Source organism: Leuciscus leuciscus (genome assembly GCF_965113295.1).
Source record: "Leuciscus leuciscus genome assembly, chromosome: 13".
NCBI classification, from domain to species: Eukaryota; Metazoa; Chordata; class Actinopteri; order Cypriniformes; family Leuciscidae; genus Leuciscus; species Leuciscus leuciscus.
Window position 1 is genome coordinate 27,505,192 of NC_138737.1, and position 13,905 is coordinate 27,519,096.

Genomic DNA, 13,905 nt, shown 5'->3' on the forward strand with positions numbered 1-13,905 from the left:
TTAAATCGTACCTTACTGATCGTACCCCGTTTGTTGTTTTAGAAAACAATAAATCTAACATCGGACAGGTACGTCATGGTGTTCCTCAGGGGTCTGTCCTTGGCCCAATCATTTTTAACATTTACATGCTTCCTCTAGGTCAGATTATTAGAAAGCATGTAAGAAAAAACAATCCAAGGCACTCAAGTGATTTGTTTTTAGAAAAATATAAAACGCCTTTATTCTTTCATGGCTTAGATTTTAAAAACAGGCGACAAGCAACGGCACACCTATCTAGGTGACCATCGTGTGACTAATTGATTGCTAATTGATCAAGTTCGTAATTTTGGTGTTATTTTTTACTCTGATTTGACACTTGATGCGTGTCAAAATCTGCATTTTTTCATCTCAGGATATTGCCTGATGCAGAAAGGCTTGTCCATGCACTCGTTACCTCTAGGGTTGATTATTGTAATGCCCTTTATCTTGGCCTACCTGCAAAGTCTATTAAGCGCTTGGAACACATTCAGAACTCAGCTGCACGTGTTCTTACACATACTCCTTCTCGTCAGCACATCTCTGGCGTGTTTAGGAACCTGCATTGGCTTCCGGTCCATACCCGCATTGATTTTAAAACTATTTTAACATACAAAGCTATACACGGAACTGCACCATCATTTATATGTGATTTAATTACGCTATATGCCCTCTCGATCTCTCCTCCCCGCCGACTCTTTTCTCCTTAAACAGCCTTCTTGAAGACTAAAAACTATGGGTGAAAGAGCCTTCTCTGTGGCAGCCCTTAGGTTGTTGTTACGTCCCCTGATGGAATAGAGGAATGAGAAAGATGTACATAATAAACTTTAAACGCTCCTATAGTTTTGGTGTATGTGGAGTTCTGTGGGCGAATGACACAAAGACAAATTACTGCAAGCAGGTGGTTCGCTTTATTTACAATATGAACATTATAATTTACATAAATGAAAACAAACAAAAACTTATTTACAGCTATAGACAACTTAAGCAAAAGAATTGAAAAATTATAATTGAAATAAGCCACAGAGAGAAAGATGATGAGCGGTGCTAAACAAACAAAATAACAAAACCAAAGCCCACTCCAACTAATCCCCACCCTCTAAACTAACTGAAAACAAAAAAAGAAAATAAAGAATTTTTAACAACTTACTAAAACAACTTACACAGAGTTGCACACGCTCCTTCCCTAGTAGTGATGAGTTGTTCATGAACATGTTGTTCATTGCGTCTGTCACGTAACAAATGAACGAAAGACTAGGAAGGTAAAGTAATTATTTATGTTCCCTGTAAATTATTTTTGACTGCATTATAATGATTTCTTAATTCAGAATATGATCAAGAAGGGGAATTTGCCTGTTAAAGTATAACATTAAAAGTCACCTAAATTAACAAAATGACTCGAAAAAAGGTTTGTTCATTTTGATGAACGAGATCGAACAAGAGTCAGTAAAATGATCCAAACTTCCCATCATTACTCCCTAGTGTGTCTAACAGCGGTAATTCTACTTGTATGTAAGATGTATGTCACGTGACGTACTTTCCTTTTCTCTTCAGCAATAAGCAAGCAAGCGAACCACCACAAAGTCAGTACTTTTCAACAACAGTAGCACAGCCAACAAACACACTCCAAGCTCCTCCTCTTCTGTTCTCCAGAGTGCCTTATATCCTGAACCACAACATATTGTCTCTGACCAATAGCAGCACCTACAAACTTAAAGATAGCAGTGAGCGGGAAAACAGGAAGACACCAACAGCAGAGGGCCAGGGAGAAACACAGCAACCAATAAAAAAAGGGGAGGGAACAAAAAATGCTGGCACAAAATTTTTTTTAAGATAGTATTTTTGTCTTAATTGGAGACACTGAATGTATATTGTACTCTACTCTACCTGTCTTTTTTTTTCTTTTACAGATGTACTTTTGTACTGTACTTGTTGTAGCGCTTTGGGTGTAAGAAAAGCGCATTCTAAATAAAATGTATTATTATTATTATTATTATTATTTAGTGGTCTGGATTAAATATGAGCTACATATTTTTCTTTTTGAGAGATCCACATTCCAGTTCAAGGCCAGAGTTCATTGAGGCATGAATAATTGAGTGATTTTGACTTTTGTGAATTCAGAAGCTCAGCCTGTAGATCAATAACTCAGAGACACTGCCTGAAGAGGAAGCACTTTAGAGAGCACTGTCATTCTCCGTCATATTTATTGGCTGTCACAGAATGTTTACTTAGGGTTTTTTTATGGACTACTAAAATAAGCAGCTTTATCATGCTGAATAATATATTTCAAATGCATTTGTAAAGTACTCTGAATTCTTTACACTGAACAGTTTCTGCTTGATGTTCAACTGTCATGTCATGATGAGTAATGAAATCCTGTATTTGGGTGTTTCAGGAATGGTCTAGGGCGAGGAGACCCTGTAAATGTGTGTCATGAACCTTTTCACCCCCGAGGTAAGATTTCACTGTTCATTTCATCACATCTAAAAAATCTTTGTAATGGTCTACAAGCCATTAAAAAAAAAAAAAAAAAACGTTTGTGTTCCAGAGAGGAAAGAAGGTCATGAGGGTGAATAAATGGTGACAGAATTTTCATTTTTGTGATTAACTGTCCCTTAAAATTAAGCTATATATTTATAAGATATATATATATATATATTTATATACATTTATATATTTAATTATATTAAAATTAACAAATATAAACTGATTGCACACAATAATCTTTGTGTCATATTAGCTCATTTTAATGAAGCAAAAAATACATTTTGAGTGATGGGATAGTGGAATAAAGGCTGTCAATATTTTTTTCCTGTAATGTTCTGGACTTTTAGTTCCTCAGGCTAATCCTCAGTCTCAGTGTTAACCCTGACTTTACTCATTTTAAGACAGCTGACAGGATTTGTAGCTTACACTTGACATAGTTCCTGGTTAAATGGGGGAAGGGAGGCACAGTCGTCTGTCAGGCTATCCGTCTGTGTGACTGCAGGGATGTAATGTGTTTTATCATCTCTCTCTATCTCCATCACATCCCTCCCCCAACCTTCCATCTCTTTTTATCCATCGTCTCTATCCTTTCTATTTATCTGCCCTCCCTCCTTCTCTGCCACCCCTGACCGCTACCGTTTTTTTTTCTCTGTGTACACCTCTGAATCTGTATCTCCTTGTCTTCTTGCTCCCTTTCCAAAGTAAACATGGTTTGGAAGACCCTAATTGAGTTATGGTTTGTTTTATTGAGGGCAAGGCAAGTTTATAGCACATTTCATACATGGTGGTAATTCAAAGTGCTTTACAATTTATTTATTTTTTTGAAAATAATCACAACAATTATATAGGAAGAAGACATTGATTGAACCTTAATTTAAAATGTATTAAAACAATTAGAATCAAAAGAATAAAAAAAGGATACATAGGTAAAATAAAGTGCAATAAGTCTGAGTCTGAATTGAATGTGACTACTGTTGGAGCACATCTGATCTCTACTGGAAACTGATTCCAGCTATGGGGGGGCATATTAACTATAAAGCGGACTCGCCATGCTTTGAGTGAACCCTTGGTATTTTTAACTGATTTGATCCTAATGATCTGAGTGCTCTGTTAGGTTTATTATTCAGTGATCATATCTGCAATGTATTGAGGTTCTAGGCCATTGAGTGATTCATTGACAAGTAACAGTACTTTAAAAACAATCCTAAATGTAACTGGGAGCCGGTGAAAAGACCCAAGGACTGGTGTAATATATTCAGATTTTCTGGTTCTGCTCAGAATCCTGGTAGCAGCGTTCTGTATGAGCTGCAGCAGTCTTATGGTTTTTTTGGGAAGGCCAATGAGGAGTCCATTAAAATTGGCACATCCAGTTCATTTCATTAGTCATTAGGCGATAGGGCTAAGTAGATCTGGGTGTCTGATCTGCATAGCTGTGGTAAGCAATTTGGTCTTTCTCATTATTTGAGTCAGTGAGACCATATAAGCTGAACATGAGTGGTGCAAGAATTGAGCCTTGTGGGACTCCACATGTCATTGATGTCCACCTATGTTCACTTAGTAACCCCTCCCTTCCAAGTATGAACTGACTATTGAAGTTTGCAGTTGTTTTATTCAAGTATTATTTTGTCTCAGGTTTCCTTGTCCTAAAATTAATTTAGATAGTGTTGAACTAGTAAGGATAAATGTGCAACGACAAAGTATTTTTGGGGTGTTTTCAAGTGAAAATATCTAAAATCTGTAGAACTACATACATTTACATGAGAAGGAAAGTTATATAAGATATTTAGACATTTTTAGCAGTGCTGTAATATGTAAATATTTAGAGCTATTTAAAGCATTTTGTTTGTTTGTTTGTTTGTTACCCCAAAAATTAAATTGAATATGCATTAAGAACGAATTTCCTGTTAATTGGCTTGTTTATGACATTAATTCGTTTGATATAGACCCTTATTTGCCTTGCTGAGGAAAACAGCTTAAAGATATTCAGAAATGGCATAGTTACAAGTAACAAGAAAATGACATATCAGTCCGAGACATTGTTGAATATATGGAGAATCAATTGTGATACAAAAGAGATATCATTTGTGATATGTCTTTCCTATTGGTTTCCTTGACTATGCATTGATTGTTTTTTCTTTTTTTTGTCAAATCCAGAACAGACCTAACCTAAAAACCAACCTAAAGCTCTTAATTGAATACAATAGCCACAGAAATCCATTCAGACCTCTGTCCATCTTAAAAACCATCACACTGACAGGGTCTGGCTGGCTCCATTATGGGAACCATTAAGATGGCTTGACATGACTTGGCATATTTATCTGTATTTCTGATATGAACCATCCAGTTGCTTCCTTTATTTTTTAGCAGTGTTTTATTGTACAGGCATGCTGCAGGGTTGTGAGAAATGTGTTCTTTTCAGTAGAATACAAAAGATTCACATGATGCTAGAATAAAGCTTTTGTATTGCGATCCATCAGAAAAGCCCAGAGAAACACTGTCATTGTGCTCATAGTCTATTGACTGCAGAAGGTTTTAAGGTACTTACACTGCTGACTTTTCTGTACTTTGTGTGTATTAGCAACTTTCTGCAACCTATTAGGTTCTTTTGACTTAAATTTGGTGAAGGTGATCAATCCTGGTCACACAAATCTCAGCTAAGTGATATAATCACAAAATGTAAACTATTATCTCTATATATAAAGTCAGATATACGTACATTATTTTTCTGCATACATACAGTATACTTGCATAACTGTTTGATTTCTTGCATCATCACAAAATGTAAACCATTTTAAAATGTAAAGATATTAAGATATTATAAATATTAACAGAATGATTTTCTGTAAAGCTGTTTTGAAACAATGTGTATTTAAGCATTATACACATAATCTAACTTCGTGTACATCTGCTTTGAGTCTTTTAGAGGCCATTGACATCCATCTAAAGCCTTGTTCTCATCCACAATTTCTTCTCTTTCCACAGTGACCTCATAAAGGGAGCGCTTTCTCTTTCAAAATGATGCTGCATAAGGTAATTAAAAGCAAACGTTTTTATATCAAATTTGTTTTTAAGTAGATTTCTTATTTGTTCATAACAAAATAAGATAAAAGATAATCATAAAACAAATAAAAAGATTTATGTAATGTTTGACCTTTGACCTGTGTGTATGTGAACAGCAATCGGCCAGTACCTCCCCGGGCACTGTTTGTTCTCTACGTGCAGGAGGTGGTCCTGGAACCCCAGCAGTCACTATAGTGGTATGTAAAGCAGTGCATGCTGAGCTATAATTCTCTATATAAAAGTTTTACATTTTGTTTTTCTACTTCATTGGAATGGTACACAACTTGGAAAAGATGATTCACGACCTAGGGAGCTAGGGAGCTGATTGAGATGTACCGTATGTCTCTGAGGTTGCCAATAATTTCCCTATTCCTTTCATATTTTGGATTTCTACAGGCCAAAATGGACAATCAAGTGATTGGGTATAAGGATCTAGCAGCTATACCTAAAGACAAGGCCATTCTAGACATCGAGAGGCCTGACCTGATGATGTATGAGCCCCACTTCAGCTATTCACCAATGGATCGCTCAGAGGTATGTATGTATATATATACTGTATATACACCTGTTCAATTGCTTGTTAATGCAAATATATAATCAGCCAATTACATGGCAGCAACTCAATGCATTTAGGCATGTAGACATGGTCAAGATGATATGCTAAAGCATCAGAGTATCAGAATGGGGAAGAAAGGTGATTTAAGTGACTTTGATTGTGGCGTGGTTGTTGGTGCCAGACGGGCTGGTCTGAGTATTTCAGAAACTGCTAATATACTGGGATTTTCACGCACAACCATCTCTACTGTTTATAGAGAATAGTCTGAAAAAGATCAAATATCCAGTGGGTGGCAGTTCTGTGGCCTTGTTGATGCCAGAGGTCAGAGGAGAATGGCCAGACTGGTTCGAGCTGATAGAAAGGCAACAGTAACTCAAATAAACTCTCACTTCAACCGAGGTCTGCAGAAGAGCATCTATAAATGCACAACATGTCGAGCAGATTGGCTACAGCAGCAGAAGACCACACTGGGTGCCACTCCTGTCAGCTAAGAGCAGGAAACTGAGGCTACAATTCATACAGGCTCACCAAAATTGTACAATAGAAGATTGGAAAAACGTTGCCTGGTCTGATGAGGCTCGATTTCTGCTACATGAAAGCATGGATACATCTTGCCTTGTATGAATGATTCAGGCTGGTGGTGGTTATAAAGTGTGTGTGTGTTGGGGGATCTTACTTTGGGCCCCTTACATGTCTGTCTGTCAGCATGTGTGATGTGTTCACTGGTTAGTTTCCTGATGGATGTGATGTCTAGCCATCAGAGCGCCTGGACAGAGATCAGTACACAGACACACACACACGTCATGTTAGTTCGGCTCTCCCACTGTCATTTCCTTTTTGTTTTGCTGTGATGGAAGCTTTACGCTTCATTAACTCTGTAAACCTGTCTGTGGAAATGCCTAGATATCTCTCTCACTGCCAACAACTGACCTCACTTTCTTTTTCTCTCTTTAGAGGTCATTATCTCCTCGCTCTATCTCCCCTCCTCCATCATCTCCAGAGGTAAGTGGTGTAGTAAATGTCTGTCTGTGAGGTTAAAATTACAAATAAGTCATATGCAGCCTAATATCTGTCAACTGAATGGCAGGTTTATATGCTGTTTATATTTTATCAGCACTCTTGCTATGAGGCTTGTCCAATCAGATTAGAGGACCGGAAGTAATTGTTGTGTAATGAAAACAGGGTGGTTCACAAATAACATAGACATTTAGTTTACAAATGATGTACACTACTGTTCAAAAGTTTGGAGTTTGAGATTTTTTTATGTTTTTGAAAGAAGTCTCTAATGCTCACCAAGGTTGCATTTAGTTAATCAGAAATAAAGTAATATTATGAAATAGTATTGCAATTAAAAAAATATTATATATATTTAAATAATAAATAATATATTTAAAATGTTATTTATTCCTGTGGTGACAAAGCTGAATTTTCATCAGCCATTAATCCAGTCTTCAGTGTCACATGAAATAATTCTAATATTCTGCGTAAGAAACAGTTCTTATTTTTATCTATGATGAAAACAATTTTTGCTGTTTAATATTTTTGTGGAAACGGTAATACTTTTTTCAGGATTATTTAATAAATAGAAAGTAATAAAAATAGCATTTACTGTATTTGAAGAAATCTTTTAACATTTTAAATGTCTTTACTGACACTTTTGATTTTAATGTCCTTTCTGAATAAAAGTATTAATTTCTTTTAAAGAATATAAAAATATTAAAAAGTATACAAAACATCTTACAGGCCCAAAATATTTGAACGATTGTGTAAATGTAGAATTTAAAGGACACCTATTATGACTCTTTTTACAAGATGTAAAATAAGTCACTGATGTCCCCAGAGTATGTATGTGAAGTTTTAGCTCAAAATACCCAACAGATAATTTTTTACAGCATGTTTAAATTGTCATTTTTTGGGGCTCAGAAAAAAGCGCTGTTTTAGTGTGTATCTCTTTAAATGCAAATTAACTGCTGCTGCCGGCCCAGGGGGCGGAGCCTCACGAGCTCACGCTCAGAACCAGGACACTCTCATTTGATGATATCAGAACAGAAACTCTCAGTTGCGGTGTTCATTTCGACTCGGAGTCGGACAATAATGCCCACAGAGCCAGAGAATATATACTGTATGGAGATAGAACAGGTATAGTTTAGTTTAATTATGGTTATCATTTACTTGTCATCTGCTTTTATCCACTATTAATACAAGCCTGCGGTAGCAGACCTCGTCCGAATGATGACCAAAATATACTGATGAGTTCAGTGAAGTTTATTGTACATCACACAAAAGATGAGCGTTAGTTTTACTCCAGAGAATCACAGTAAGAGCTGAATAAACACAGTATAAGAAGTGAGCATTAAAGTCTTATCCATAAACTCTCTCTCTCTCTCCCTTTCATTATCAACAACATACACAGCGAAGTACACAAAACACTTGTTACAACTAACAGTAAACAAATATATACACACCTTTTCAGTGGGTGCTTGATAAACTGGTAAACCTTATATCCGTAAAATGACTCAATGAGCTGTCATAAAGAGCGCGCTCTCTCTTTCATTTCTGCCGTGGTCAGTAACATTAGGCCTGTCGCTCCGGAGACCGTAAGCTGGATCACAAACAGTACAGATCCATCCTCGAGTAACAATGAGAGTAAATGAAGACTGCTATGTTCATTCTTACATCCAACAACAACACAACTCAATCGCTTTGGAGACATTCTTGTCTACAGTTGCTCCAGCGTGGAAACAATGGCGGACTGTGTCCAGCTCACTCAGGGCGGGTCTAAGCTCAAACTGCAGTGTCAATCAACAGTCGTGGGCGGGGCCTGTGCAATTCTACGTCACATTGCCCCGAATCTGAGAACAGCTCATTCTGAGACAGTGCTTATGATTTATTGAGATTGTGAAAAAAACACTGAGTGGATTTTTATCATTCTAGGGTAGTTTTGCTCACACACTGCCAACACACATTTATGTTCAAACACCATGAAAAAGTAAATTTTGCATAATAGGTGCCCTTTAATTGATTCATTTAAATAGTCTTATAATAGTTTTGTGACAAATTAATTTGTACATTTTTAAAAGTCTCAATTAATGTGAGTTCATGTGAATACTGTATATAATAATTATTCAAGAATTAGAAAAATGCTCTTTTAAATAGCTTTAGTTGGAATTCAGCCCGCAAGACACCAGTGCCACCACTTGGCATGTAGATTCAATAGAAGTTAAATTTTTAATAATTGAATTTTTTTATAACTTTTTTTGACAGAATTTTAATATGCTCAAGGTGTTCCTAAATACTTATACCACACATATAAATCAAACAAAATATGAAATAAAAAAAAATAAAAAATTTAAAACACAGTTGAAAAATCTGATTTGTTCTTTTTAAAAACTTAAATATTGAAGCAATAAACCACCGGTGGCCTTGCAGCAGATATTTGACCATGTTCAAAGATCAAACTATATTATGATCTGCTTTAGAGTCTCTCTGCATGATTCTTAATCACACAGCCCTTCTACGTATAATTGTAGAACAGTCTATCAAAGGACGTGCGGGATTGGTCAGAGCCGAAGTCATCGGGCAGCTCTTCTCCTGCCTCAACGCAGCTGAGTAAAAGCATTACCGTCGTCAGCACAAAAGTCCCACATCAGCAACAGCACTTTCACAGGCCAGGTTCGGTATTACAGCCCCTCACAAACACAGCAATGAAACCTCAGGGAACATCACACACTAAAACTAAACAACCGTCATTTTTCCTTCCAGACAACGGAAGCAACATTTTCAAGAAGCCGCCTATATATAAACAAGGTACGAAATATCAGTTCTGCTCTTATGTCAGATTCAAAGTAAATTATTTTCTTGAGCATATTGAGTATATGTAGCCTATGTGTATTTGAATGGATGTAGATGTCTCATCAGCTGTCCCGCACTCTAAACACATGGAGGATTTAATCATCGAGTCATCGAAGTTTCCTGCCGCCCAGCCTCCAGACCCCAACCTGCCCTCTAAGATAGAGACAGAATACTGGCCCTGTCCACCCTCATTAGCTGTTATAGGTAATACACTCTCACACTATCAAATTTTTTTTTTGGTTCTTTTAAGGAATTGTTGGAGAAACACCAACTGCAGTTCAGTTAGCCCTATAAAGCTTACTGTATTATATTTGATACGCAAATTTCTACGGCCTCTAAATGATCAACATGATCAAAATGTTGTTTGCAATCTTCTACATGCCTTCTGTCTACACATTTATATTTTATAACACTAACAGTACATGAAAATGTAAGTTGTATTTGGTATCGGGACAGTTTTATGATGTGGTAGTTTTCGTTCATCTACTCGTTCCTACACTCTTCATCCCATATTCTTGTGTTTGTGCAACAGAGACAGAGCGGAGAAAGAATGTGGCATCCAAGACAGCTGAGGGAGAGGAGGGTGAGGAGGATGATAAGTATGATGACAATGATCTGTCTGAAGACATGTGGAGACTTCGGAAAATGCAGAAGCAAGAGCTCAACAAGGTGTAAAATTATCTGTAAAATTTTCTCTCTTTTTAACCTTTTTAGTCCTGCAGTTTTACAGTTAAACTATTTTAAATGGCTTTTTTCTAATTCTTTTCATATTTATTTTTTTATAAATATATACTTTTGTTCCGCAAGTTTGCATTAAATAAATTAAAACAATTAAATTTAAATCAGCGAAACAAAAAAGTCAACAAAGGTGACAAAGACAAAAGTATAAGGTTTCATGGAAAATCTATTTAAAATAAATGCTGTTCTTTTTAACTTTCCATTTTTATAAAAGAATCCTGAAAAAAAATGATCACATTTTGATTTTCCACAAAAACATAAAGTAGCACAACAGTTTTCAACATTGAGAATAATAATAAGTTACACTGAAGACTGCTGAAAATTCAGCTTTGCCATCACAGGAATAAATAACATTAAAGTAAAAAACATTTCATTTAAATTGTAATAATATTTTATTATATTGCTGTTTATACTGAGCATAAGAGTATACTGAGCATAAGAGAATTACAAATATTAAAAGTCTTACCGACCCCAAAAGTTTTGAAAGGTAGTATCATACATGTAGTCTTTATGTCCTATTTGTATATTTAAAAAAAATATTTCACATTACAAACTCATCAGAAAGGTAATTCAAAATGTAGGGAATCTTTAAAATTAATAGTGACCAGCCACACCACCTAAAATACACACCTTATACACTCATTTAAATTTTAACTTTCTTTCCTGTATTAACAGTTCTTCTTAAACCTTATTTTCTTTGGAAACTGAGGCTAAAAGATGATTGGGTTGGTACTTATTTGTAAGATCTTTTGTCTCAGTCGACCTTCAAGTAAAAGCCATAGTTGGTTTCAAATGAAGGACAAATCTTTAGGGATTCTTGCATTTCCTGTCGAAACAGGGAGCCATGCTGATCAATTCAGTCTCTCAGCCTGAGTATATTGTTTCAGCTTCCATCTCACCCCCCAAACTCCTTCTTCATCTCTCACTCTCTTTGCTACAGATTCAGTCTAATCTAGGAAAATTGATACTTAAGGAGGAGATCGAGAGATCAGCCCCTGTCCACAGGAAAACACGGTCCCTGCCCGACAGGACACCCATGCATCTGGGTATATTTGAATGTGTGTGTGTGTGTGTTCCTTATTTCCCTATCTTTATAGGGACAAAATGTCCCCACAAAGATTGGCAATATCTGAAATCCTTGTCCTTGCAGGGATATTTATACTCCCCATGAGGAAAACAGCTTATAAATCACATAAATCATAAGTGATATTTTTGAAAATGTAAAAATGCAGAAAGTTGGGTAATAAGTGGGGAGGTATAGGGTTAGGGGATAGAATATACTGTTTGTACAGTAACAAATAGTAAAATCATTGTGACAATAGAATATACCCATAAAACATGAAAACCCTGTGTGTGTGTGTGTGTGTGTGTGTGTGTGTGTGTGTGTGTGTGTGTGTGTGTGTGTGTGTGTGTGTGTGTGTGTGTGTGTGTGTGTGTGTGTGTGTGTGTGTGTGTGTGTGTGTGTGTGTGTGTGTGTGTGTGTGTGTGTGTGTGTGGGTGTGTGTGTGACACTTAAAGGACAAGTTCGGTATTTTACACTTAAAGCCCTGTTTTCAGAGCGTTTCTGATGAAATACAATGGTTAAGATTGAAATTTGGACAAATGCTGCTGGCCCGAGAATTTTCGGTTTCTGTGGTAGCACCCCCCCCCCACCTCCACAATGGTTGCATAGGTGCACTGGAATAATCCTTCCTAAAACGCATTAAACTTTCGTTTACAAAGACGTGAAACTCACCGAGTGGTCAGGGGTGTTCACTGATATGCTCACACAAAAATCGCTGCAAAAGATGCTTTCCAACAGGTTTTATCTTAGTTTTTCATCCAATACAAGTCAATACGCTGATTTCACGCAGCCGTTATTTTGAAATCGAAAGCGAGGCTCCGGTGGGAAGAAAACCGGAAGTGTCGCCTTTAATCACAGGAGAGTCGTGAATGCGATGGCGTATTGTTGTTTAATGATGTTGTGTCAATTCTAAAAATGTACATACATTTCTTTCATACTTTAGACTATATACAGTGAAATTCATTTATAAATAAAATATTTTTTATATATATAATTCAGAATTTAAAAAAGACGCAGGAATGAACTATATATATATCATATATTGAATAGTAACATCCAATAGTGTAAATCGCGGCCGCAGCTTCAGGTTGGTAATCCAAGGCATTGTTGTTTATCTTTACTTCCGGGGTTCTTCCCACCGGAGCCTCACTTTCGATTTCAAAATGGCGGCTGCGTGAAATCAGCGTATGGAGTTGGACAAAAACTACGATAAAACCTTTTGGAAAGCATCTTTTGCAGCGATTTTTGTGTGAGCATATCAGTGAACACCCCTGACCACTCGGTGAGTTTCACGTCTTTGTAAACGAAAGTTTAATGCGTTTTAGGAAGGATTATTCCAGTGCACCTATGCAACCATTGTGGAGGTGGGGGGGTGCTACCACAGAAACCGAAAATTCTCGGGCCAGCAGCATTTGTCCAAATTTCAATCTTAACCATTGTATTTCATCAGAAACGATCTGAAAACAGGGCTTTAAGTGTAAAATACCGAACTTGTCCTTTAAGGAAGAACAGAACAATGATACGTAGAGATAAGCAGCATTAACAGCAGCTGTTGTATCTAGTGGAAATCTGAGTCAGTCTTTCCACCTGCAGTCAGAGCTTATGCATTACAAACCAATGATCTGAATCAGATTAGAGTTTATAGGTCTCTATGGGAAAGGTCAGAGTCTAGAGAACTCTATTCGAACAATTTCATTATTGCATTACACTCTGAATTCTGTCACTGAAAATGGTTGTGATTCCAGTTAAAAGGTTGACCTTGTAGTGACCCCTTCTGGTTGAAGAAATGCACTGCATCCACATGATACACATCCCTAATGGAAAAAATGTTGGCTTCAGCGACAATACTTTTTATATGATGAGTATTTGGATGATATTTGTGCCAGTACATTAACATGTTTCTTCTTTTCTTTTACACAGCCTCCAAATCCCCCTCATTTCCTTCCTACACTAAGACTGGGCTTACTCGGGTGAGAAATTTAAATCTGATTTGATATGTCAGCTTTAATTAATTACCATTAAGGAGCCATCCTTAATTACACTGATATAATTGATATAATCAGTCTTGTGTTTATGTGTTACAGCTGCAGTCTGCTGAATTCTCCTCTTCAAACAGTGATAAAGGGAGTCTAAG

The 13,905-nt window shown here is 36.6% G+C and overlaps 1 protein-coding gene across 6 annotated transcripts in view; it reads left to right on the forward strand.

Annotated features, from left to right (window-relative positions):
• rsph14 (radial spoke head 14 homolog) overlaps window positions 1-13,905 on the forward strand; it is a 67,931-nt gene that overhangs the window by 52,498 nt on the left and 1,528 nt on the right. For 2 of the 6 annotated variants that reach the window (XM_082187779.1, XM_082187781.1), the window contains exons 2-13: window positions 2,411-2,469; window positions 5,485-5,532; window positions 5,679-5,759; window positions 5,959-6,096; window positions 7,073-7,120; window positions 9,649-9,790; window positions 9,881-9,925; window positions 10,025-10,174; window positions 10,503-10,639; window positions 11,649-11,754; window positions 13,692-13,741; window positions 13,856-13,904. In XM_082187779.1, coding sequence (XP_082043905.1) covers window positions 5,518-5,532; window positions 5,679-5,759; window positions 5,959-6,096; window positions 7,073-7,120; window positions 9,649-9,790; window positions 9,881-9,925; window positions 10,025-10,174; window positions 10,503-10,639; window positions 11,649-11,754; window positions 13,692-13,741; window positions 13,856-13,904 — 961 coding nt within the window. In that variant the 5' untranslated portion in view covers window positions 2,411-2,469; window positions 5,485-5,517. The other 4 variants (XM_082187776.1, XM_082187777.1, XM_082187780.1 and 1 more) reach the window with 3 other exon arrangements.